At 41.7% G+C, this 26,745-nt stretch overlaps 1 protein-coding gene across 2 annotated transcripts in view; it reads right to left on the reverse strand.

Moving 5' to 3' along the window:
* Positions 1-26,745, reverse strand: part of LOC143127350 (solute carrier family 12 member 3-like) — a 99,080-nt gene that overhangs the window by 50,333 nt on the left and 22,002 nt on the right. For both annotated transcript variants that reach the window (XR_012987571.1, XM_076288803.1), the window contains exons 3-10: positions 7,291-7,636; positions 6,879-7,007; positions 6,708-6,783; positions 5,175-5,270; positions 4,807-4,946; positions 4,589-4,699; positions 4,137-4,248; positions 3,645-3,769 (exon numbers count right to left, since the gene is read on the reverse strand). Coding sequence is in view for 1 of the 2 variants with exons in the window: in XM_076288803.1 (XP_076144918.1) it covers positions 3,645-3,769; positions 4,137-4,248; positions 4,589-4,699; positions 4,807-4,946; positions 5,175-5,270; positions 6,708-6,783; positions 6,879-7,007; positions 7,291-7,611 (1,110 nt within the window). In the remaining variant the exon portion in view is untranslated. The remainder of the gene's footprint in view (positions 1-3,644; positions 3,770-4,136; positions 4,249-4,588; positions 4,700-4,806; positions 4,947-5,174; positions 5,271-6,707; positions 6,784-6,878; positions 7,008-7,290; positions 7,637-26,745) is intronic.

A 26,745-nucleotide genomic window follows, 5' to 3' on the forward strand; every position in this document is an offset into this window, starting at 1 on the left:
GGGCCATTTTATGATTCATTGAAATACATTTCTTACATATGGTTCCTTTAAGGGACATATTTATTGAAGTAATCTAAAAGTAATCCTAAAGTCAGAGGTGGAAAATACCAAATTACATTTTAGACAAGTGCTATTTCAAGAAAAAGTCTGTATATGGGTCTAGAGGCATTTCTTAGTAAAAGTTGGGAACATGACTTTTTATCATAATTAACATGTGCTGAATCCAACTAGCCCTGTTCCCAAGCAGAATTTTGAGTTTTTGACCATCTAATTAGCATAAACAAAATGGCTGCCAAAATGGCGATTTTGGGCACTTTCTCCAGACAGGCATCATTATACCATGTAAATAAATTAATATTGTTCACATCTGTGCATCTCAGAAATCTCTAAAAAACTATTATTATGCTAATTAGCATTATTATCACCTTATTATACTCTTGACTATGTTTACGGTCCTCTTTGGCAAAGAGTGTGGCCTGACTTCATTGGTAAACATCTTCTTCGTGGTGGGTGGACACATGTTTGGAGTTTAAAATCATTGGAGTTCCTTTGAACTAATCACGAACAACCGTAGAAATATCAGTAGAATATCGCTATGTTTAAGTGTAATAAAGTGTGTACATTTATAAATATAAATAGATAACTATGGGTGGGATAGGGGCAAAATGTTCGCCTCCTTGTTGTCCCTGTGAAGGTTGGCATCGACATGGACACCTCAACAGGCACAGGCAAGGAGGCACCGGAGGGGGGGGGGGGGGGGGGGGGGGGGGGGGGGTTGATGGAGGGGTGTGAGGAACCAGTGATGCGTTGAGCAGTTTTCACCATCCTCTGCCGTCCTTTCCAGTCGGAGGCAGAGCAGTTGCCATACCATACTGTGACACAGTTGGTGAGGATGCTCTCAATGGTGCAGCGGTAGAGGTTTAGAAGTTCACCAGGATCTGAGGAGAGAGGTTGTGTTCTTTAGTCTCTTCAGGAAGAAGAGATGCTGGTGAGCCTTCTTGATCAAGGTAGAGGTGTTGAGGGTCCAAGAGAGGTCCAGAGTGGACACCCAGAAACATGAACTGGTGACATGCTCCACCTCAGTCCTGTTGATGAGGATGGGGCTTTGTGTGCTAGCTTTTGACTTCCTGAAGTCCACAATGAGGTCTTTGGTCCTCTTGGTGTTGTTGTCGGTGCTCCGCGATGTTAGGTGCTGGACCTCCTCCCTGCAGGCTGTCTCATTATTGTTGCTGATGAGAGCAATCACTGTAGTGTTGTCTGCAAACTTGACAATGGTGTTAGAGCCATGTACAGGTATGCAGTTGTAGGTGAAGAGGGAGTAAAGGAGGGCTCAGCACACGCCAGTGTTAAGGGTGAGGGTTGAGTGGGTGAGGTTATCTAATCTAACAGACTGGTCTGTTGGTTAGGAAGTCCAGAATCTAGTTTCAGAGGGAGGTATTGATGTCCAGTTCACTGAGTTTGGTGATCAGTTTGGAGGGGATGATGGTGTTGAATGCTGAACTGAAGTCAATGAACAGCATTCTCACATAGGTGTTGCTATTGTCAAGGAGGGACAGGGCAGAGTGAATTTCCGTAAAGATGGCATCCTCTGTGCTCCTGTTCTGGCAAATTCTCTTGAAGCATTCTATACTGCAAACAAAATCTACCTCTGGGTACAAATAAAGTAACTTAAACTTGAACTTGCACTAGTTATAAAGTTATTCATCTAGCTATTAATTCACAGGACATGCAATTATTTTACTAACACAAATGTTATGAAGAAATATGGGTGACACTTTATGGTAAAGGTACATGAATTATCATGAATTCATTAATTAATGATTTATGCATTACTTCATTCCTTTATATCCTATGAATCATCAGGAATTGACAGGAATTGATATACTCTCATTCATGATGACCTCATGTATGAACAACACATCAACTAAAGCATTAGGTGTGATGGGATTTAGGATAATTGCTCATGCATTTATCATGTCTGTGGCCCCTCAAATAAAGTAGTGAATAATGACATGTGTTTAGAGAACTCCAAAGTTATGTTTAAATCAGAATTTGAGCAGTGATGACCACATTTTTGGCAGAAAAATAAAGTCATGATCATGGTTAATACATCATAATTCATAATGATGTGCCCACCGTACCTAATACTTTAGTAATATGTTCATGTATGAGGTCACAACTATGAACTCAGTAAATTCCTGATGATTAATTAGATATTAATGAATGAATACATAAATCATAAATTAATTAATGTACCCTTACCGTAAAGTGTTACCGAAATGGGTAAAGGCCTGTGTAACTTACTCCGAGACTACATACATTACCAACCCAATTCGCTTCAATTATGTAAATGTAATGTAAATCAGTTTTTATGGCCAAGTATACTTGGGTATACAAGGAATTTGGTCTCTGCATGTATACCATCTGTGAATTAGTGAACACACAGGTCACACATTGACAGACATCCCAACCTGTAAAAAGCCATTTCAGGGAGGTACCCCCCTCACTCACATTACTGTATTGAGTAGCTTTTTTGTGTATTTTGTATTTTTTAAGTACTTTTTAAAAGCTGCGTGTGAGCAGCTTTTCAGTTGTGCTGGATTACTGTTCACTGCAAAGTGAGCAAGGATGAGCGTGATTTTTCACATAGATCAACGTTTCCCAAGTTTCATCTAGTAGGCTGCTGTGGTACAAAAAACCCCCGACAACAATCGGTTTTACCTAGCTCAAGTAGCGGCAGCCAGCAGTTAAGGCAGCTACAGCGCTACACTTTGGGGCCATGAACATGGGGGCTCACGAACATGCCCCCAGAGTGTAGCGCTGTAGCCGCCTGGCTGCTTTAGCTCCTGGCTACAGCAACTTGAGCTAGGTAAAACCGAGATTGTTTTGGGGGATTTTTCGTACCCCCCCGCCCTCCAAAAAAAACTTAAACAAAAAACAAAATTAACTACTTTTTACTTTTACTTGAGTACATTTTCAGATGGGTAATTTAACTTGTACTTGAGTAATATTTCATTAAAGTATTGGTACTTTTACTTGAGTACAATATTTTAGTACTTTTTCCACCTCTGCCTAAAGTAATCAGATTACGTTACATGTTTTTGGTAATCCAACTGATTACGTTACTGATTACAAAAATTGCCATGTAATTTGTAGTCAGTAATGGATTACATTTCAAAGTAATCTGATCCAACCCTGTCTAGTACTGCATAATGATGTGTGATATGACCTCCAAATAAAGAATGAGAAATAATTATCAAAAAACAAAGAAGTCAATATTTGGTGGGACGTTTTAAATCATAGGATATTGGCTAGTGATATTGAATAGTTGGCTAGCTTCCAAGAGGCCAACTTGCAATACAAAATCTTTTACCAAAAAGGATTTCGACCGATGGCTGTAGGGCTATAGATTGGTGAAGTCTATGCATATAAAAGCATTCACTAAAGGATGTAGGAAGACTAAAGGAGGAAGAAAACTGACACTAGTACAGGATCATGATTTGTTAAAAAAAAAACAAAATTCAATCATTGCATTAAACATGAAGTATGTAAAGCCATAGGAACATTTGCAGCAAAAGTAACCAACATCATAGATCTCAATATTGGAGAGGTTTTTCATTTTTCAAATTTTTAATAATACATACCTTTAAGTCACCAGAGATGTTGGCCCCAGCAAGGATGCCAATGGCAGAAGGAAAAAAGATGGCAAACTGGTTGAAGAATTCTCCATCTCCTTTTTCTGGCAGTAGGTTTTCCATGAAAATCTCCCCTGGAACAGGTAAACATAAAAGGTTTTCTAAGAAAATCTACCCTGGAACAGGTAAACATGAAAGGTGAACTGACCCTTAACCCCAAAACTTCATGCACAAGCAGGAAATGACCCTTAACCCCAAAACTTCAAGCACAAGCAGGAAATGACAACACTGTATATATTGCATTGTTTATGGAAATACAGAGAGAAATTCTATGTTTATCTCCTTAAACCCCCTAACCACTCAAAATACTCTCAAATAATATACTCGCTGTTCTCGATGTAACTATAAAATGTTAAAATAATAATACATATGAAAATAGGGCAGAGTTAACATAAATTCAAATCTGTATAAATAATTCCCATGCATTTGGTGGTCACATACTGTGATAGCCAAAGATGCCTCGGGCTTGTTTCTCAGGCGTGGGGGGGATAAATGTGCCCACCAAGTAGTTGGCAAAGGTCACCATGAGCACCAGGAAGAAAATGATCTGAGCCTGAGAGAGAGAGCAAGAGAGAGAGAGAGAGAGAGTTTTTTGGTCCCCCCCAAAAAAAAAAAAAAAAATACTTTTAGAATGTAAATCAACTTTATCATCCATGTAATTCTGAAGGCATAATAGAAATCCATCATTCACAGTATTATTGGTGCATGTTCTCTTTGTCTTTATCTGTCTAGGTCTCTGATTGGATTTATTTAAATTCCACTGATGCTAACAAATGACAATAAGGGTACAGTACTACAGTAGAGCACTCAAAAAAACCGCAGTGCATGCAATTCTAGTACGTTTTTTTATCATACAACTTTTTCAAAAACAAAAGCTACTTCAAAAGCTTTACCTTAGATTCCCACTCCATTCCAGCCATTGAAATGAGGAGAAGCACGGTGACTGTGATCAATCCAATAATCCGCACATCATTGATATCGTCCACTATAATGGCATCATGTTCCTATGCAAAACACAAGTTCAAAAAACTACACCTCATAACCAATCAAAAGTCTTTTTTTAATTTACTGTTTTCTGTCACTTCTTAGTAAAGCCACAAGTGTCCCTCACTTTGAGAAGATTCTGGACGGTCTCAGCAAACCCAACCGTGTTCAACGAACAGGCTATGGCATTGGCGAAGGAGAACACCATCCCGATGGGTCCCCCTACTTCTGGGCCCAGTGTTCGGGAGATCATGAAGTAAGTGCCCCCTAGAGGAAGAAGAGAATGCACTCATTTGTCAACTCTCCCATTCACTTGAAGTTGAAACACACAGCACATTAATTGTACGTGTGTGTGTGTGTGTGTGTGTGTGTGTGTATGTATGTGAGTGAGTGAGTGAGTGAGTGAGAGAGTGAGAGAGACAGAGAGAGAGAAAGAGTGAGGAGAAAGACCAGTACATCACAGTCTGACAGTAACAAAAGTGCTTAATCTTTTACCTGACTTTACTCTCCCATTGGTGGCAATGGCAGATACAGAGAGGGCAGTCACTGAGGTTATGACAACGGACATCAGGATGATGACCCAGGTGAGAACTGCATAAGGGAGTGACAGAGGTGAAAAACTCTGGCTTCAGGAGGTAAAAGTCCTACTAATCCAGTGTTTCTCAAACTTTTTTTCTGGGGACCCACTTTTTAAAAATGACAGACTATTGCGACCCAACTCGTGACTGTGGTAGTTAACAAACTAGATCAGTGGTTCTCAAACTTTTTCTTTCATTCCCCACTTTGATCAAGGAGGCATTCTCGAGCCCCACCTGTCCCTCATCGCTCTAAGAAAGTGGTAGGTCAAGCTTAAAATTGTCAAATTTATTGAAATAATGACGTTCTAAATATATCCTCTTCAACAGAGTTGGAGCACCAGCAGAGAAAATCAGCTGGTGCTGCAGATATAATAATAAATAAATACATAACACACATATTTCTGTTTTTCAGCAACATATTAGGAAGCATAGGCTATTTTACAGCATTGTACAATATATTCAATGAAATACCAACATGCTGCATTAAATGGTTCCATAATCCAGTCATATTGAGCACTGCTGGTTGGGAAATATTTTTGAAATAAACTTTGCAGGGATGTGATGTAGGCCTACTGTTTAATACATGGGATCACAAGAGTGGCTCCCAATAAGACGTTTCAGCGATTTCGCTCAGAAATCTCAAAGGCATAATACTGTCGTGATCGAGGCGCCTGTCCCATAGGCTACTCAAGTTTTTTTGGTGAATGCAGTAATCTTATTTGCTAGGTGAGGTAGGTGCTTGTCTTGTGCTTGTCTTTGCCTTGTAACTAGACATTTAACTCAAATGTATCGCTAAGATATATCAAATATATCGCTAAGATAGGCCAGCTTCGTCAAGAAATGTTCATTAGTGAACGTGCTTGCAGATTCAAACACGCGCTCTTCCTCCAAGAAGAGGCGACTCGGAGCTCAAACACGCGCGACAGCACTTTACCTCGGGAATGCCACCTTGCCTCGCTCTGAAACAGTACAGCCTTTTGGTCAGCTACCATCTCTTCGCAAAGTGCAGAGAATAGACGTGCTTTTAAGGGCCGGGAAATTCACCACAACAACGTTCAAAATCTCATGTAGGTCGGGACTAACTAAGCTGCCTTGACACAAGCGCTTCCCTGTGAATAACACAGTGCGTCCGGGTGCTACATGGGCCCAGGCTACAGATAAAAAAATAAATTAAAAAAACTCCCAGTAGTGGGTCGCGACCCACAGTTTGAGAAACGCTGTACTAATCACTCACTACATCCACTGAATTTTAATTCTCACAACTCCTCAGCCAGGTAGAACAGCTAATCAGATCAGCATTTATTGAAAACAAAGCATCTCATTCAATGCATGAACACCATTGAGACATGAGTTTGAAGCATTTGTATTTCACCAAGCCTGCCGTTCCAAACATGTTAATTTAAATGTCAAATATTATGAAAAACAAATGGATCTCTTGGAGATGACTCACTGATGCCCACTGAGGAGGTGATGGTGGACAAACGAAGAAAAAGAACGACTCCCCAGATGTTAAGCATACAGCGAACCTGCAACACACAGTTGGCAAACAGTATCAACATCTGCCTGCATGTGTGTGTGAGAGTGTGTGTGTATGTGTGTATGTGTGTGTGTGCACACTCACCATGACCCCGATAACCCAGCCAAAGCGGACCGGCGGTTTTGCATTTTTCGCCCCCTCAACACTGCCCTCTACATCTGGGATGCCTGGCAGGCTTCCGTTCCCCGAGCCCTCGGCATTACTGCCATTATCCTACGCAAACATTTCCACATACTGGTCACCACAGGTGTACTAGCATAACAATTTATTGCTAGAATGGCACACCGAATCAAATATGCTGCTTTAGCCATGTTTTTAGCTATCCTAATTTGTATAGATCCCCTTAAGGGTCCTAGAGGCACAATAAACTTTAAAAAAAGTCTATATCCCATATTAATTTTGTCTGGTGTGCACATTAAAGTTTCTGGTGTCACATAAACGTGTATTTACATTTATATATATATATTATGACTTAAGACCTTCGAAAAATACTTACATCAAAAGACTTGCGAAGAACCTCCAGGGATGGTCTACTACGCCGTTGCTGACCTACAATTGTCTTTGCATAAAAGTCTAATTGTGGCACCACGTCTATGGTGCTATACAGGGACGGCCGTCGGGCATCCTGCTGCGACCCCTGGCGCCCCTCGGAAGTGCCCGTAGTGCCAGACTCGGAGACGTGCGTCATCTCGGTCGCTCTCTCACCGTGGTTAACATTTGAAGGAGCATTTTTGAAGTGCACAGTGTAGCTCAGCTGTGGTTCTTGAGGGTTGATATTGATGTTTCTTGCATTTAATTTGGACAGTGTGTGTCCCATGCTTGAGAATCAGGTTGTTTCTGTCCTGTAAAAACAAAATGTATACGACTCTTGCAAATTAATTGTCTAGTAGGAACAGTGTATGCAAAAAGTCTCAAAACAAACACAATGGAGAGGGAGAGAGCAAGTTTGCAATACAGACATTCTGACTGGACAATTGGAAGGAAAACTTTGGGTTAAAATTCCATTTGCTCGCCTCTGCATACCACACATCAATCTGTCATAAGCCTTTCGTGAAACATTTGCAATAAGCTCGCTGTCTATTAAAATCACTGGAAAAAAAACATGAAGCCCATATTTTTTATCTATTTTTGCTATCAGTATTAGGTCAAATGCAGGCGCGCTGGAACATATTTTTTAACCTGGGGTGCTGAAGACTACTAAAGAGGTTAATTGTTACATGTTCCCTTTGGGACTTGCACAGGCTACTAAACTATTCTATAAAGAAAATACCGATAGGCTAGAGATAAAATGCATTGAGAAGATAATGTTATTGCTATAGGCATGATTATGCTGAGTGGATGTAATGATCTTTGGCTATAGCGTAGCCTAGGCTACTTACTGTAGATCAGTGGTTCTCAAATGGGGGTACGCGTACCCCTGGGGGTACGTGAAGGCACTCCAGGGGGTACGTGAGATTTTAACCCTTAGAAGCCGATTGACGCAAAGTGCGTCAAAAAACACATCCTTTCTTCTCTGTTACATTGCTCCGCTGTTCATAGCAGCGAGATGAAGCCTTGATTGCGTGACAGAGCAGAAGAGGGGCTTTCCAACGAGACCACGCACTTGTCGACGTTAAAGTATGAAGATTAAAAAAAAAAAATCATGAAATTAAATCAAATTGCATCATATTTACAGTATACTTCTCTGCGTTCACCTGCGCACCCATACTCTCGTTTGAATTACTCTCGAACCTGTGAACGCATAGATATGGCAAGCATATCAAATGAAAGAGGAGACACAGGGCTATCCATTGGTATCAAGTATGTCGATCCTTCTGGCTTATGAAAACAGACGAAGTGACTGCAAAATAATAATGTCATGTACAAAAACCAACTGCACACCCATTACTCTCGTTTGAATTACTCGCGGACCTGTGATCGGATAGATATGCCAGGCATATCAGATGAAAGAGGAGACCAGGTGCGAGGCCCATCAGACGCTAGGCCCTGGGCGACAGCCCGAATTTTGCTGTTCCCATGAATACAAAAGTTAGGTGACCCTCCCTCCTAGACTAAAAAAAAGTTGGGTGACCCTCCCCTCAACAAAGAATAAAAAGACATGACCCTCCCTAATTTTCCTCCGGTGGTCCTTTTCAATACCAAACGGTCCCTTAGCCTGCTGAGACTGCACTAAGTTATAATGTAAACAGAATTGACGGAATATGAAAACTTGACGGATTTCCGGTTTCATGAATAAGATGGATTCGATTGGAGTCGCTCCGATGGAAACGGTTGTGCCATGGTTAGGGCACATTTCCTGCGTAGATGGCACAAGATAGGCTATTGTTGGCCAGGTCATTGCAGCCTAATAATTAGCATATTTACAAGCCAAACATCTCTGGTGTGGTTTTGACGATCAGAAAAGTAATTTACCGTAGGCTATACTGAAATAAACAAATGATGTCAAGTGCGCTTCTGTGCAAGTACCCCTGGCTGCAGCTTGCAGATCGGGGCTGGGCTCAGGGCGCAACGTTGAGCTCAGCCCAAAATCAGCTCGTCACCATCGGCATTTCTTGGGTAATCTACAGCAGTGGTTCTCAACCTTTTTTCAGTGATGTACCCCCTGTGAAATATTTTTTCAGCCAAGTACCCCCTAACCAGCGCAAAGCATTTTTAGTTGAGAAAAAAAAGACTTAAAACAGAGCACTGTGCCATCAGTGTCTAATTTATTAAACTTTGGAACTGATAAACACATACAACGTATATTTTCCTGAAATATTTATTAAATAATTGTTTTTTAAGTATTTTTGCATGGATTCTACTTTTTAAATATATGTATATTTTAACCCTTAGTACCCTAAGCTGTTTTTAGGGCATTTTCACTACATTTATTCATAAGGATTTATTCTGGTCATTGTAAGTGCCACACACATAAATTATATATTGTTTTTTTTTTCCCCGGCTGAGTCTAGGCTATCCAGATCTGCTATCATTTCATCTATTAGTACTAGCATTGATTTTATTTTGATTTTTAAAGAATTAAAATATAAAAAGCGTATTGTAAAAAATCTTATATTTTGACATGTATCTCACCACAGCAAGCTCATAGATCTACATGCATTTAATGTGTGTGTAGGGCAGACTGTCCTGAATCTGGCAACATCATTGGCATGGTGGAGGGATTCTCTGGGGATGAGCAATTTACAGATGTGGTGTGCGCCTTACAGAAATAAATGCCATTTTTTTTATTTAGTGATTAAAAATGACCTTTCTGCGCTCCATATCTGTAACACGAACTGATCTGACCTGACCTGACCCGACCCAACCCAAGTTTACGTGTTAGTGTGTGCCTGTCTGCACTCATGATTCTCTACAACTTTTTACTGCATTGCCATGAACCAGTGGTGGACATTACTTGAGTACATTTACTCAATTACTGTACTTAAGTCGCTTTTTCATGTATCTGTACTTTACTTCAGTATTTCAATTTTGTTAAACTTTTTACTTTTACTCCAGTACATTTCAAGGCCAAATATCTTACTTTTTACTCCACTACATTTTGTGACAGCTGAGGTACAGCTTTAATTCCTTTTGGAAAAGACTGTCCAAATACCGTATTTTCCAGACTATAAGTCGCACTTTTTTTCATAGTTTGGCTGGTCCTGCGACTTATAGTCAGGTGCGACTTATATATGAAAAAATATATAATTGAACATGTTTTTAAATGTTAATTTCTATTAACTGACATGAACCCTACGTGAAACATTACGTCTACAGCCGCGAGAGAGCGCTCTTAAATGCATAAGTCCTGTGCACTTTCAGTCAGAGATTAGCGCTTGCACGAACACACGTGCATACCTAAATTGTCAAATTATGGCAGGGATTCTATTTATAGCCGGGCCTTAGATTTGGACAAATAAAAGCCAGTATAATTTTGTTTCAATTTAACTCATAAAAGAGCTCTTCTTAATATTTTATATTGTTGGTTGGTATTGTTGCCAATGAAAAGTAATTGTCCTACACCATGAGTCTCCAACACGTTGCTCTCATTGCTCTTAAGCTAGTCGCATGCTGCCCCTCTGAGCTAGAGGCTGAAGCAGTAACCTACATTTAAACACAATTGTTGCTGCCAGGCATCAGCCTATGAATTTTATAAAAAAGTAAATCATGCATAATTTAAAAAATAACTACATTTAGGCTATCTTAGACCTCTTTGGCTATACGGAATAAGGTTTCCCTTGCAGCACAGCACACGAATGAATGAAAGCGTGGATACCTTATCTCGTAATAAGTGGATGGCAATCGAAATCCCGACACTATGAAACTTAAAAGGAACACGCCACCCAAAATCAGTAGTGATATATGTTCTTACCGTAACTTTCACGAGTTGAGTCGTACCTCTGCCGCGTCGGTAGGTGCACTCAAACGCTCAAACGCGCGGCGCGAATGTGTTAGCATGTTGCTATGCTAACGGGCTCTGCCGTGGCCGTAGAGAGAGGCACATAGCAGTATTCAAACACCTCCACGTTTTACCTACTTAAATACAGTTGCACGAGTAGTTGATGAAAAATGTTAGGGCACACAACATGAAACGTGACGATTTTCCAAGCGAATAAACATGAGAACTACAATGTGTGGCGCAATAGCACTTGGGAGTACTTCGACCTAGCGTGGTAATATTATTAGCACCTAATTGTAGATCCTATCCACCACAGAGTTTAGAATCCATGCTGGATCGACCCTCAGCCTCTCCCTCCCCTCTGAGCGAGAGAGGCACACACACTAGAGATGCGCTGATGGGCTATTATTTCAACCATAACTGCATAGCAAATCAGCCATCAGCCATCCATCAGCACCAAAGTTTGTTGACCAATTTTCAAAACTGCACCTGCCCACCATCCGCTGGTTGTTTTAATGTAGGCTATATGGGTGATGCAGCGCTGCTGACGTGAGGCTAGAAAGCCCTTGCCTGTTCTAGAAAGACTGATCTAATGCAGCAAATATATTAAAAGGCAAAAGTCGTACATTGGCTAGGCCTATCCCCAGAATATCAGCAGCAAACTCAGTCTCTGTCGCGCAAAACAGTCTCCAAATAAAACGCACATCGGCCTGTTGCCTATTCTGCCAGCTTGTGACAATATATCGTCCAAAATGCTTGATTGCATTGCATTCTCCACATTTTTAGCTACATTTTCATGTACCACATCAGCATTTTTGTTCAGTGAATCTTTTGTAAATTGCTTTACAATTACCGTCGGGCCTATAGGCCTATTGCCTGGCTTGCCTCAGCTTCGGTCACGTCCTTTTACAATTGTATCATTGTAATAAAAAACGCAATTTGCCACATAATTTCAGCATGCTCCTGGCCTACTAATTAATGCCTATTGTACTTTATTTTTTGCAAAAAGAAAGAAATCCTTGATAAAATAACAAGGCATTCACATTATAGGCTACTTTACACACTGTTATGTCAGGTTGACTGACAAGCCTGTTCTGAAGACTCCCATTCATTTTGACTGCACGAGCGCGTCTTTTTCAGACAGACATCGCAATTCATTTTATAGCAGGCCATCGGACAAATATGACGCCTCGATATTAAAGAAACTCCGACTCCATTCATTCTGAAAGTCCACCGCACAACAATGCAACGTGCATGTTCACATTTTTAGTAACAACCGCCAAACTTGCTTGCTTGCCTTACACATCTAAGTTTTCCGACTATTTTTCTTACCTTCTTTTTCCACTGTGGATGATAGTGAGTTTGTAGAAGTTTTAGCTCTTACGTTCTGAACATCTCGCACTGCCATCGCCCGATGTCATTTCTTAGTCATATCACTCTCTGTCTCTTTTAAATGCCTATTCCCTGAATGGTAGGCTACAATTATGTGTTTTATATCTAGGCTAATATCTAAACAAAATAACCCAGGCAGTCTCATCTAGGATATAACACAGGTTGAAGTTGGTTCTATTTAGGGAGGTGAACATTTGTAGATGACTCAGAAATGACATCGGAAGACAAGGAGTGAATATGGCAAGAGGCAAGCCGAAGTCTGCTGACAAGGGCCCGACGGTAATTGTAAAGCAATTTACAAAAGATTCACTGAACAAAAATGCTGATGTGGTACATGAAAATGTAGCTAAAAATGTGGAGAATGCAATGCAATCAAGCATTTTGGACGATATATTGTCACAAGCTGGCAGAATAGGCAACAGGCCGATGTGCGTTTTATTTGGAGACTGTTTTGCGCGACAGAGACTGAGTTTGCTGCTGATATTCTGGGGATAGGCCTAGCCAATGTACGACTTTTGCCTTTTAATATATTTGCTGCATTAGATCAGTCTTTCTAGAACAGGCAAGGGCTTTCTAGCCTCACGTCAGCAGCGCTGCATCACCCATATAGCCTACATTAAAACAACCAGCGGATGGTGGGCAGGTGCAGTTTTGAAAATTGGTCAACAAACTTTGGTGCTGATGGATGGCTGATGGCTGATTTGCTATGCAGTTATGGTTGAAATAATAGCCCATCAGCGCATCTCTAGTGTGTGTGCCTCTCTCGCTCAGAGGGGAGGGAGAGGCTGAGGGTCGATCCAGCATGGATTCTAAACTCTGTGGTGGATAGGATCTACAATTAGGTGTTAATAATATTACCACGCTAGGTCGAAGTACTCCCAAGTGCTATTGCGCCACACATTGTAGTTCTCATGTTTATTCGCTTGGAAAATCGTCACGTTTCATGTTGTGTGCCCTAACATTTTTCATCAACTACTCGTGCAACTGTATTTAAGTAGGTAAAACGTGGAGGTGTTTGAATACTGCTATGTGCCTCTCTCTACGGCCATGGCAGAGCCCGCTAGCATAGCAACATGCTAACACATTCGCGCCGCGCGACAGAGCGTTTGAGTGCACCTACCGACGCGGGAGAGGTACGACTCAACTCGTGAAAGTTACGGTAAGAACATATATCACTACTGATTTTGGGTGGCGTGTTCCTTTAATAGTAAGCCATTAAATACCCCACTGATTTCAGTGGTCATCAGTCCCGATATTTAGCAATACAATCAACAGTACAAACGTAAATTAAATCTCAAATTGAACATCTGCTTTTGATAGCCATGCCGCTCCAAACGAAAAGTAGGCCTATGTCTCACAATAAAACGCAAGAAATAAAGGACTATATAGCTGACTCAATACAAGCCATGGCCAAATAAAGGTGCTGTGCTTTGCGCAGCCTAAATTTGAGGATTGACGAGTCTCCTAAACATTCCTCACCCGTTATCTAGACATGCATGAAAACATTTAAAAACAAAACGCACTGCCATGTAATATTTGATCGCTGTTGTGCTACTAATTATCTTTCACGTAATGAATACGCACAGAAAGTGAAGTAGGCCTACTGTGCGCTCCTTGTCTGTAGCTGTCTGTTCACGTCCGCAATCGAACGTCAAATAGAGAAGTCATCCATGTTCTCTCGCGTTATAGCCTAGGCGGTCATGCTTCTGTGTTTGCAAAAATCCTGATCGCTAAATGTTTGTTTTCCCTTCCTGTCGATAGCGGTTGATGTTGAAGCACCTAGGCTATAATTTGACTTCAGCGGTGACAAATCCTGCTGAGAGAGAGAGAGCAACGAAAGAGAGGACCCCCCAAAGTGGTCATGCGCACGCGTGTGTGTGTCTCTGCATCTGCATGGGTTTAATTGAAGTCAGAGTTGGTCCGTCAATAGTCCCGCATTCAGGCCGCTCCATTATTATATTAATGTCAGACAGGGTACAGGGTAAAATGTGTGGGAATCTCTCGCATTATGATGGCTAGATTTGCGGGACTTTTATTATTATGCTCAATACTAAGTAATAATTTATTCGCAATACCCGCAATTCCGCGCTGGAATTTAAACCCTTTTAAATGTGCATCTTTTTTTCTCTCGCTCTCTCGGAGGTGACCAGCCAAGTGTAGCACCTCTCTAGTGGGTTTGGCTATAGTGAGAGGTGGCTATCCTGAATTCTTTAACTATACTATCAATCAAATAAGTGGGGTTTCACTAATAAACTTATCAGTGTGTAATCAGGGTTTAACTTGTATGTGTGTAATTACTAACTTATTATATGAAATACTACTTCCCTTTAAATCACTATTTAAGCATTAATATTGTAGCGTCGGCGCATAAAGACTGTGTTAGCGTTCTCCAGCGAAAGGCATGCTGGGACACGAGGGCGAACAATCGGGGGGTTTATGTCGTTATTCTCCTAAGTTAAAAGTGTAAAGCTGGTGTCTTTATCGTAACCTGTTTCCCTTTTTAGTTATCCCTCATGTGTGTTCCTTTTGGGGTGGGGGGCTGGACCTCCCCTGTTGGTGTAGTGTGTGTGATTTCTTGACCTGCTCTGTGTGTATTGTGATCTGTGTCTGAGTCCCTGCCCTCGTTCTCAAGCCAATAAAGCTGCCATTGAACAACGTTGGTGTCGTGTGCATTAAACGTTACAATATGTACACTTTAACATCAAATGAAATGTCTTGGACTTACCTTTGCCTTTAAACCACTTTTTAAGCATTAATACTTTTTCTTAATTAACTTAAAATATCAAAATAGTCATTCACCACAACTGTTTTATAAAAAAGTATAAAAGATTTACTTAGAAAAAGTAGGTAAGTATTTAAATGTGTCTTTTCAAACTCACTTTTCAAATCATAAATGCATACAGATTCAAATTGAAAACCTAAGGGCCCAAGAAAATAAAATAGCCGGCAATAACCTAATCTAATTGGAAATACCCTTCAAATGTTCAAGTGATGCAGGCCTGAATGCAGCTCGGGTGCGTTGTAGCCCTAAACAAAATGGCTGCTTCACCACGAGGGCAAAAACAAAAGAAAATGGTACCTTTACTCAATGGGAATGTAGCCTCACGCGCGCAGGATCAAAGGCAACAGCAACAGGAGATATGACGAGAAGATTCACACTGAAGATGAGACGGTTGAAGAGAAGATTCATGAAGCTGACGACTTCGCAAAGTCCACCACTCGGCAACGCTATCCGGCTCTGTCGGGTCTTTCGTTGTCGCTTTTCTTGCAGTTTCACAAAGGCTTTACTAGTCAAGGTCACTGGTTGCTAGCTTGTTAGCAAAGTCCATGCAAAGCACTAGCCACTAAGTCAGCAGCTAGCTTAAACTTCTTTCTGTCTGTGTGTGCTGAGTCGTCCACTCAACCGGACATAAACTATCACCATTTACGCTTTGTATAAGAGTTCTTGTGGAACACTTACTAAACTGGTGCATTACATAAACAGTTCTCTATAAGCAAACACGCTTCTCAACTCGTACTCTTTCGTGCTTTTTTTTCCAACTCCATTTTACGTTGTCTTCACGTTTCTCTCCCGCACCACTTCCTTGTCCTTTGACCTTGAATGTGATTGGCTCATTCACCAAACTTTCAAAAATAAAATAAATTCACAAAACATTTGTGTAACTCTGTTCCTATTCTTACAGGCATTTTTAAAGCATTTTCACATATTAATAAACAACAAATATTTAACATTTTCAATGCTATTCTCAGTAAACATGAACATTACCCAATATGCATTTCTCTTATTGAGCAAACTCTTAACTTCATTGCTGGTCAATGAATCTTAACTTTTTAACCTTACATTCTATTTATTAAACTATGAAATGAATTACTATGAAATGATGTATTCAAATTTGTATACATTTTTAACAGGGTTACACCCTCCCCCTTTTAAATGTCTGTGTGTCCTCAACAGACACTAATAAACTAACAAAGGAGTCCTAAGGGCATAATAACTAGTGTTTCTAGTGTTTTCCTATTTTAATGACTATCCCTCTGTGTACAATGGTCAGAGGCTGGTCTCTTGATCTACCAGGCTCATCATAGGTAAGTCTAATAGTTGGCTTGGCAGTTCTCTTAGGTCTAGGCTCAGGTCTGGGCTCAGATCTGGGCTGCACTCTATCATTCAGGACCTCAGATACTTCCACTTGGTCAGACTCCGATCCAGCTTCACTGGCCTCTTCCGGAGCTACTTCCTGATCACACTCCTCCTCCTCGGGTTCCGGTTCAGAGTTGTGGTCAACCTTGTCTGGGTCTGAATCATTTGCATGAATAGGTTCAGCTTTAGGGTCATTTTCATGTTCTGTTTCAGGGTCATTATCAGTTTCCGTGTCATTATCATTTTCTGGTTCAGGGTCATCTTCTAAGTCAACTACTGGCCTGGCAGTATTTAGCACCCTCGGGACAGGATCTCTCCGAGTGACATAATACTCCATGTCAGAGGACGAATCAGAAAACTCCTGAAACTCTTGAGTCTCTGGTCTGTAGTCTCTTTGACTTTTCTTATGCGTGTCTGCTCTGGTCTTGGGTCTGGCAGGTGGATCAGCATCCTGGTCGGTGGGTGGCATCCTCACAAGCTGTCCAATAGGAAGAAGGTGGTCCCTGTGTATAATCTTTGTCCCTAGCCTTCCATCCTCCCGTTTGATCTTGAACACAGGTAGGTTTGGCATCTTTCCAACAACTATATACGGGTCAGGACTCCACTTACTTTCCAGTTTGTGCTTGCCTCTCAGGCCTAGATTCCGGAGCAGTACTCGGTCACCAATCTCTATGGACTGAAAGGTAACTCGGCGCTCATACAACCTCTTGTTTCTCTGGTGCCGTTTGTCTGCAGCATCAGAGGCTAACTTGTAGGCTTGCTTCAAATCTTCCTTCAGCTTTGTGACATATCGGGTGTGAGACACATCTTCTATGCCATCTGGGGATGTTCCAAAACACAACTCAACAGGAAGTCTCGCCTCTCTGCCAAACATGAGGTGGTAAGGCGAGTACCCTGTGGCATCACACTTTGTGCTGTTGTATGCATGGACCAAGTAAGGCACATGTTGGCTCCACGTACGCTTTTTCTCCCGGCCTAACGTACCTAGCATGGAGAGCAGAGTTCTGTTGACCCTTTCTGGCTGCGGGTCTCCTTGCTGTACCGGTACAGCAATCCATCTTTCATGGACAGCTTCCCAGCTTCTCTTTTCAATCTGGACAACTCCGGACTCAAGTTCACACCCTCTGGCCAGCTCCCATGCTTGACGGCTTGGATCGCTAGTCCAATGGCTTCATCCTCTTCCTGAGCCTTCCTAAGACTCCGTTTGGACATGAGTTCCAGGGACTTTAACTCCAGGTGTGTGGGAAATGCATACAGGTCAGGAACACAGTGAGGAGATGCACCAAGCTAAGCAACACAGACTGATGTACTGCATGCAGACTCTGGGATGCAGACTCTCTGGCAGATGGTCTTCACTCCAGACTGAGGTATAGTCACCCAGCCATTGTCATCCTCTTCTGGCATGTTCCTTGACAACAGGTCGGCATCGATGTTCTGTCGGCCTGGGCGATACTGCACATCAAACTCGTACGTAGATAGGGCAGCGAGCCAGCGATGCCCCACCGCACTGAGCTTGGCTGTGGATAGCACGTACGTAAGCGGGTTGTTATCAGTACGTACGGTGAATCTTGCCCCATACAGATAGTCGTGGAATTTGTCGACTACTGCCCACTTGAGTGACAAGAATTCCAGCTGATGTATGGGATAGTTTCTCTCTGCACAGCTGACTTTTCTGCTTGCAAAGGCGACTGGTCTAAGGCCTTCAGGGTGTTCTTGGTAAAGAACAGCACCAAGACCCTTCAAGCTTGCGTCCACATGAAGAATGTATGGTTTGTATGGATTGGCAAATGCCAGGACAGGCGCATGTGTCAGACAGTGAATTATCTGATGAAACGCATCTGTGCAGGATTTGTCCCATCTTTCCCCGAAAAGCTCTGATTCCTTCAAGTAGACTTTGTTCACATCTTGGGCATACTTCTTCCTCTTCCGAGTCGGAGCATATCCCTTTGTGAGTTCAGTCAGTGGTCTAACGATTGCAGAATAGTTCTGAATGAATCGGCGGTAATAACCGCAAAATCCTAGGAAGGATTGTAACATCTTCAGGTTTGTTGGCATTGGCCATGTAGTGACGGCCTCAATCTTGTTTGGATCTGGGGTGACGCCATCTGCAGACACAATGTGCCCCAGGTACTTGACTCTCGGCAGACAGATCTGGCACTTGTCAACTGAGAGTTTCAGCCCAACTTCACCGAGACGATCTAGGACCTTGAGCAGTCTCTCCTCGTGTTCTTCGAGAGTTTTTCCAAATACGATCACGTCGTCAAGGTACACTAGCACTTGTAAAAGCTTCATGTCACCAACAGCCTTTTCCATTAACCTTTGAAAGGTTGCTGGTGCCCCAGTAATGCCTTGAGGCATTCGTTCAAACTGGAAAAATCCTAACGGGCAAATTAATGCCGTTTTCTCTTTGTCCTCTTCGGACATGGCTATCTGATAGTAGCCTGAACGCAAATCCAGTACAGAGAACCACTGACTCCCTGTTAAGGCATTCAGTGCATCTTCAATGCATGGTGTTGTATACTGGTCTGGTATGGTTCGGCTATTCAACAGTCTGTAATCTATGCACATCCTAATAGCGCCAGTCTTCTTTCTGACTACAACTATTGGGGATGCATAGGGGCTTCGCGACTCTGTTATGATCCCTGCCTGCAGCAGTTCTTGTAAATGCTTTCTCACGTCTTCGATATCTGCAGGGGCCAGCCGGCGTGATCGTTGACGGAAAGGCCGGGAATCAGAGAGTCGGATTCTGTGTTCAACTCCTCTTGCCAATCCCACGTCCCACTCATGCGTTGAGAAGACATGAGACTTCTGGGCTAGTTTCTTACATAATCTGTTCTTCCATTGTTCTGAGATAGGAGAGTCTCCAAAGTTGATCATGCTTGCATCAAAGTCAGAGGAAGCAGTCTCCTTAGGGGGAATCGTTGCAACCGAATCAATGTGGTACACACATCCAATCACTGTTCCCACCGGTATGGAAGTTTCTCTTGAAGATTCATTCTTCAGTAATATTCTCAAGCCGTTGACATCCAATGCCCCGCTGGGCACGACCATGGGGTGAAAAATCACATCAGCAGGTAAGGCGGCTGCTGGTGATGAGTCTATCATCAGGATTTCTTGATCAACAGGCTTCTTCAAATCAACTTTACACACAACCTGAGTGTCGCCATCTGGGGGTAAGACCAAAGAGCCTGGACCCATCCATCTGACATGTCCAGCCTCATCATCATGGACCGGGATAGCAACACCCTTGAGTGCAGGTTGATCTTCCTTGACACAAACACGAAGGCCTAGTGTTCGGGTGACATCAATACCATTGTCTTTGCATTGATTCACCAAGCGTCTAACATGGCTCGCATTGGTGCCCACCATAGATATATACACTAGATGTCGCCTTCTGCTTCTCAGCATGCGTCAACACCGCCGCCATCTTGGTACAGGGATCTGAAGCGCTAAACTAGTTCTCCTGTATTGTCAAGCGTTACCTATTTAGCGACGTTTGGCCATCCCCAGCGATAGAAAACCTTTTTAGCGATTAGCGACAAATTTGGGAACTTCTCACAATAATGGCAGATCGGCTTCTTTGTTGTTGAAACGTAAGAAAATCACCTTTGTCATTTATGAATTCGGCTACATCTCGTTTGCCCATGGCACTGACCCATGATTATAAAAGTAACGACTGCTATGTAGTAGCAGAGGTAAATGTTCTACAGATCTACAGCAACTGCTGGTGAGATTACAACTTACATGAGTAAACGAGACGAGGGGTATGTGGCCTCAACCAGAGCCTGCTACGAAGAGCCTGTTTACTTTCATTGTATCGAACCTGGTTGCAGTTTACTCATTGTTCCTCTAGGGGCCTCCGCTAGCTAGTGCAGAATGAATGGGAGTCTATGGGGCTAGACGGGTAAAATGTATCTTTATTATCGTCTTAAGCTTAGTTTTCTCTAGACTCAACCATAAATACATGCCTGTCAGTTGGAACAACCCAAAAAACTAGATAATTGCTTGAGATTTTGACGATTTGTGGTGATTTCATTTTCGCTAGATCTTTGCCCAGATTGACGCTAATGCATTATAGAGGAGTGGATCACTGAAGCAAGATGGCGTCTCGATTGACGCATTCGTTCCAATGAACAGCAGTAGTCAAGGCGACATCTAGTGTATATATCTATGGGTGCCCACAATGACAGATGTCTTATCTTCAGTCCTGGGGTTAGGACATATGAGAGCTAGGACAGTTACAGTCTGACTGGTTCCTAACACCTCAGCTGGATACTCCACATCGACTACCACATAGCCACGTTAAGGGTAGCTAGCTCCAGACTCACTTAAACCCCACAGGGAAAGACCAGATACGGGCTGAATGGGGATATCAGACAAGTACTTCTGGTACCAGGGTTCAAAAATGATAGTCACCTGAGAGCCACTATCTAATAAAGCAGTGCAGTGTTGTCCATTAATCTTCAATGGCACCAGACTAGGCGGTCCAACTAATCCATCAGGAATATGCACACTCTCAGGCATATCAGCTGTACTTTTCTTAACAGAACAGTTAACTACATTAGCCGTAGCGTCACTCGATGGCTGGTTGTTCTTGGACAGCTTCAGAGCCTGAATAAGTCTCTTGATAACTTTAGCCTGGTTTTCTGTGCTTTGGCACTTCCTTGCAAAATGCCCACTCTCACCACATCGATAACAGAAATGTTCCTCCGACACTTTGAATGATTGTTGTGGGGAGCTCGCTACTGGTTTTGAGGTATTCACAGCTGAAACGGCAGCTTGCGGTTCACCTACTTTATTCGTGACTTTCTGTTGCAAGCGCTTCATTTGTTTTTTCAAAGCTGCTACATCACTGTCCGAACTGCACTCACTGTACACTACATTTGGGGACATTTTTTCACTGCTAGCTGACGTGTCTTGTGCTGGCTTAGACACAACAGCAGCAACTAAGGCCTTAAGTTCTTTGATCTCAGACTTCAAGTTCTGAATGTCAGTCTGTTTCACATCAACATTCTGTCTTACATTTCCACTTTGCACAACAGGAGTAATCTTCTTTCGTGAGGCCTCAAATTCCTCTTCTGTGCGTATCTCCTTCAACAGCTGGCGAAAGGTCGGGGGCTTTGCTTTCCTCTCTCAGACGAAGGTTAACTAACATCAGATCAGAGGCTATCGCACCACGTAACAACTGTTCAAGTCTTGCTTTATCTGCACACCCAAGGGGGAGACCATCTCTCTGCACAACCCTATTCAACGACTGTTCTAGACGTCTGAGGAAGTCAGACAGCTTCTCACCTGGTTGTTGCTGCAGTAAACGAAATGCAAAAAACAACTCTTCTCCTGACTCTGCTGTCCCAAAAGCATGCTCAAGTGCCTCTAAGCAGTCTTCGGGGGTCACATCAGGATCACTGACTCGTGCTGCGTTTACAATGTCAAGTGCCGGGCCTCTAAGACTTTCCATCAGTCTCCGCCTCTTCTCTTTGCGAGAGCAGTCACACTCTTCCACCATGCTTGACCCAACCAGTGGTCGAACTGCTCTTCTCCAGCTGGAGTGGGCAACAACCCAGAGAAAGTTCGTAGGCGGCGATAGCTTCCATGCTCACTTGAGGACTTTGACGTCTTGCTAAGTAAATCACTCACAGCTCGCAGAATGGCCTCTGTTGACTTGGCAGCAGCCTCATCTCCAGGCGACAATGGGCGACTGCCTTCAACACGCTTACCTGGAGCTTGTTGCGTTCCGGACATCTGAACTTGTGTACTGGCTCGTGTAGCTTCATCTACTGTGATAACCTGCCAGGGCCCTCCACCCTCAATAGGAAACACATCAAAAGGAACCTTTTCTGCTCTAACAGCTTCTTTGCATTCACACAAGGCCAGGTATCTATTGAGCCGCACGTTGAAATTCCGGCCTCTCACACGCACACTTCAACGTTTGCATTGTCTCTTCATGTCTTCTTGCAGGGGCACCATGACCGCATGAGCCTCATCTAATGCCTTGCCACAGCACCATCCCTTTAATTCTGACACTAACTCTGCCCTGCGTTCCATATTGTGGAAAAAGTTATCACTATAATGTAAATCAAATAAGCTAATATTCACTGGTAAAGCGTACAAAAACAATAAACCCACACTAATATCCTAGCGGTGCCTCCATTTTATGTAGCACCTCTCTAGCGGGTTTGGCTATAGTGAGAGGTGGCTATCCTGAATTCTTTAACTATACTATCAATCAAATAAGTTTCACTAATAAACGTATCAGTGTGTTATCAGGGTTTAACTTGTATGTGTGTAATTACTAACTTATTATATGAAATACTACTTCACTTTAAATCACTATTTAAACATTAATATGTACACTTTAACATCAAATGAAATGTCTTGGACTTACCTTTATCCTTTAACCACTTTTTAAGCATTAATACTCTTTCTTAATTAACTTAAAATATCAAAATAGTCATTCACCACAACTGTTTTATAAAAAAGTATAAAAGATTTACTTAGAAAAAGTAGGTAAGTATTTAAATGTGTCTTTTCAAACTCACTTTTAAAATCATGAATGCATACAGATTCAAATTGAAAACCTAAGGGCCCAAGAAAATAAAATAGCCGGCAATAACCTAATCTAATTGGAAATACCCTTCAAATGTTCAAGTGATGCAGGCCTGAATGCAGCTCGGGTGCGTTGTAGCCCTAAACAAAATGGCTGCTTCACCACGAGGGCAAAAACAAAAGAAAATGGTACCTTTACTCAATGGGAATGTAGCCTCACGCGCGCAGGATCAAAGGCAACAGCAACAGGAGATATGACGAGAAGATTCACACTGAAGATGAGACGGTTGAAGAGAAGATTCATGAAGCTGACGACTTCGCAAAGTCCACCACTCGGCAACGCTATCCGGCTCCGTTGGGTCTTTCGTTGTCGCTTTTCTTGCAGTTTCACAAAGGCTTTACTAGTCAAGGTCACTGGTTGCTAGCTTGTTAGCAAAGTCCATGCAAAGCACTAGCCACTAAGTCAGCAGCTAGCTTAAACTTCTTTCTGTCTGTGTGTGCTGAGTCGTCCACTCAACCGGACATAAACTATCACCATTTACGCTTTGTATAAGAGTTCTTGTGGAACACTTACTAAACTGGTGCATTACATAAACAGTTCTCTATAAGCAAACACGCTTCTCAACTCGTACTCTTTCGTGCTTTTTTTTTCAACTCCATTTTACGTTGTCTTCACGTTTCTCTCCCGCACCACTTCCTTGTCCTTTGAACTTGAATGTGATTGGCTCATTCACCAAACTTTCAGAAATAAAATAAATTCACAAAACATTTGTGTAACTCTGTTCCTATTCTTACAGGCATTTTTAAAGCATTTTCACATATTAATAAACAACAAATATTTAACATTTTCAATGCTATTCTCAGTAAACATGAACATTACCCAATATGCATTTCTCTTATTGAGCAAACTCATAACTTCATTGCTGGTCAATGAATCTTAACTTTTTTACCTTACATTCTATTTATTGAACTATGAAATTAATTACTATGAAATGATGTATTAAAATTTGTATATACATTTTCAACAGGGTTACACAAGCAATTGTTCTGCTGCATGCCAGCCTGTGCCAATATATCGTACAAAATGATTGATTGCATTGCATTCTCCACATTTTTAGCAAAATTTTCATGTACCACATCAGCATTTGAGTTCAGTGTTTTTTTTTGTAAATTGCTTTACAATTAGCGTCAGGCCTTGTCAGCAGCCTTCGGCCTGCCTCATGCCACTATTCACTCCTTCGTCTTCATTAACATTCCCTGTAGAATTCTCAATATTTTTGGCCTCAATGTGTACAGTAGTCTGTCTGTTCTTAGTCTTGGATTTTGTGAAATACATTTCTAAATATCACCTGCTTGCTGCAGCTTCGGTCTGCACGTCCATTTAAACCTGCAGCTTTTTCTCTATTGTGAGCATTTAATCTGCTGCCAGCTTGTATCTCCACGTCGTCCAAAATGCTTGATTGCATTGCATTCTCCACATTTTTAGCTACATTTTCATGTACCACATCAGCATTTTTGTTCTGTGAATCTTTTGTAAATTGCTTTACAAATACCGTCGGGCCTATAGGCCTATTGCCATGGCTTGCCTCAGCTTCGGTCACGTCCTTTTAAAACCTTCTTTTTCTCTATCGTGAGCATTTAATCTGCTGCCAGCTTGTGACTCCACATCGCCCAAAATGCTTGATTGCATTGTATTCTCCAAATTTTTAGCTAAATTTTCATGTATCATATCAGCATTTTTGTTCAGTGAATCTTTTGTAAATTGCTTTACAATTACCGTCGGCCCTATAGGCCTATCGTTTTGGTCACGTCTAAAACTGCATCTTTTTCTCTCTCATGAGCATTTAATCTGCTGCCAGCTTGTGACTCCACATCGCCCAAAATGCTTGATTGCATTGTATTCTCCACATTTTAGATACATTTTGGTGCACCTCATGGCATTTTCTTTCAGTGAATCTTTTGCTTTGCAATTACCTTCCTGCCCTCCTCTTGGCTGCCTTCACTCCTTCATCTTCATTAATCTTTTTAGCCTCAATAATCCAGTTACATAGTCTCTGTTTTTGGTTTTGGATTTTGTGAAATACATTTCTAAATAAATGCGACTTATAGTCCGGTGCGACTTATATATGTTTTTTTCCTGCTCATGACGCATTTTTTGACTGATGCGACTTATACTCAGGAGCGACTTATAGTCCGGAAAATACGGTACATGTGTACTTACATGTATATTTTCTACTAAGAGAGCTAGGCTTTAAATAATGGTCTTGCCTAACCTATGTTATTGTCATATCCGCTATTTACTGTACCTTGTTGACCCCTTTTCACAATATTGATGTTAGCATAACTAGCCTCTTGACACCATAGAGCAAATGATAGACAATGATAGACAATCTGATACTATCAAACACAAAAGGGAACATCTTGATTTGGTCCGAAAGTATAAAGCATTCAACAAAGAAAAATGTGGTTACTTTGAAGTATCTACGATAAGATATCACATTAGTTTGTTTTTAGTTATTTCTACATACAGCAATTATTAGCTGATTTTGTCCTTGAATGGAGGAGAAAGGCTCAATGACTGCATGTCTGTGCCGAATCATTTCAACAATAGTAAATGCAACTGTATTAATCATAAGGACTTTTACTTTCGATACTTAAGTACATTTGAAGGCAAGTACTTTTGTACTTCCACTCAAGTGGAAATGTAAAAGGAGGACTTTTACTTTTACTGGAGTAACATTTGACCATGTGTATCTCTACTTTCACTCAAGTACAGGATTTTCTGTACTTCGTCCACCACTGCCATGAACAAAGTAAAGGCAAAAAGGGTGTTTCTTTGTCGAACAAATTGGGATTCAATGTGAGCCTTGAATTGGATGCCATGCAGGAATTTGCTAGGATCTCAAAACCGGATTATGAACATTCTTTGCCATAAAGAAACACACAATAGCGTTAGATTATAAACATGTTTTGCCACAAAAACAGACAAAAACGTGAGGTAAATCGAGCTATATATGAAGTTATAATTTGTCACTTCGTCTGTTTTATAACCCAGAAGGCTGTACTTGCTATCAAATGATAGCTCCGTGTCTCCTCCAGGCGCGTAGCAAGCGTGGGGGATGTGGGTGTTATAAAGTACACACTTTTGCTGGAACACGATTCTATCCCCCACACTTTATGTCAGATTAAAATGAAAGTAAAATATGGAAATAAACGCTCCCGTAAAGAGTTGGAACCGTATCTACCATAACGCACACACAGAGAGACACAAATAGGATTGTTGATTTGATTGAACGGTCATCCAGCCAATCACATCAAGTTAGCCAGTGAAGAACCAAAGCCGCTCTGATCAAATTCAAAGTGTGCGTCTTTCAAGGCTGTGCTGCTGTTTGGGTCTGCATTATAACGTCTGCAGTGAGCAGATTTCAGGTAGAATTGAAATGATAATTGTTATCGCATTATGCTAATTTAGTAAACCAAAATTAACTGACTGACAG

Source organism: Alosa pseudoharengus, unplaced genomic scaffold, assembly GCF_046254945.1.
Source record: "Alosa pseudoharengus isolate Yale_2024_CS ecotype anadromous, Long Island Sound unplaced genomic scaffold, YU_APseudo_1.1 YU_APseudo_1.1_scf_17, whole genome shotgun sequence".
In the NCBI taxonomy this organism is placed as follows: domain Eukaryota; kingdom Metazoa; phylum Chordata; class Actinopteri; order Clupeiformes; family Clupeidae; genus Alosa; species Alosa pseudoharengus.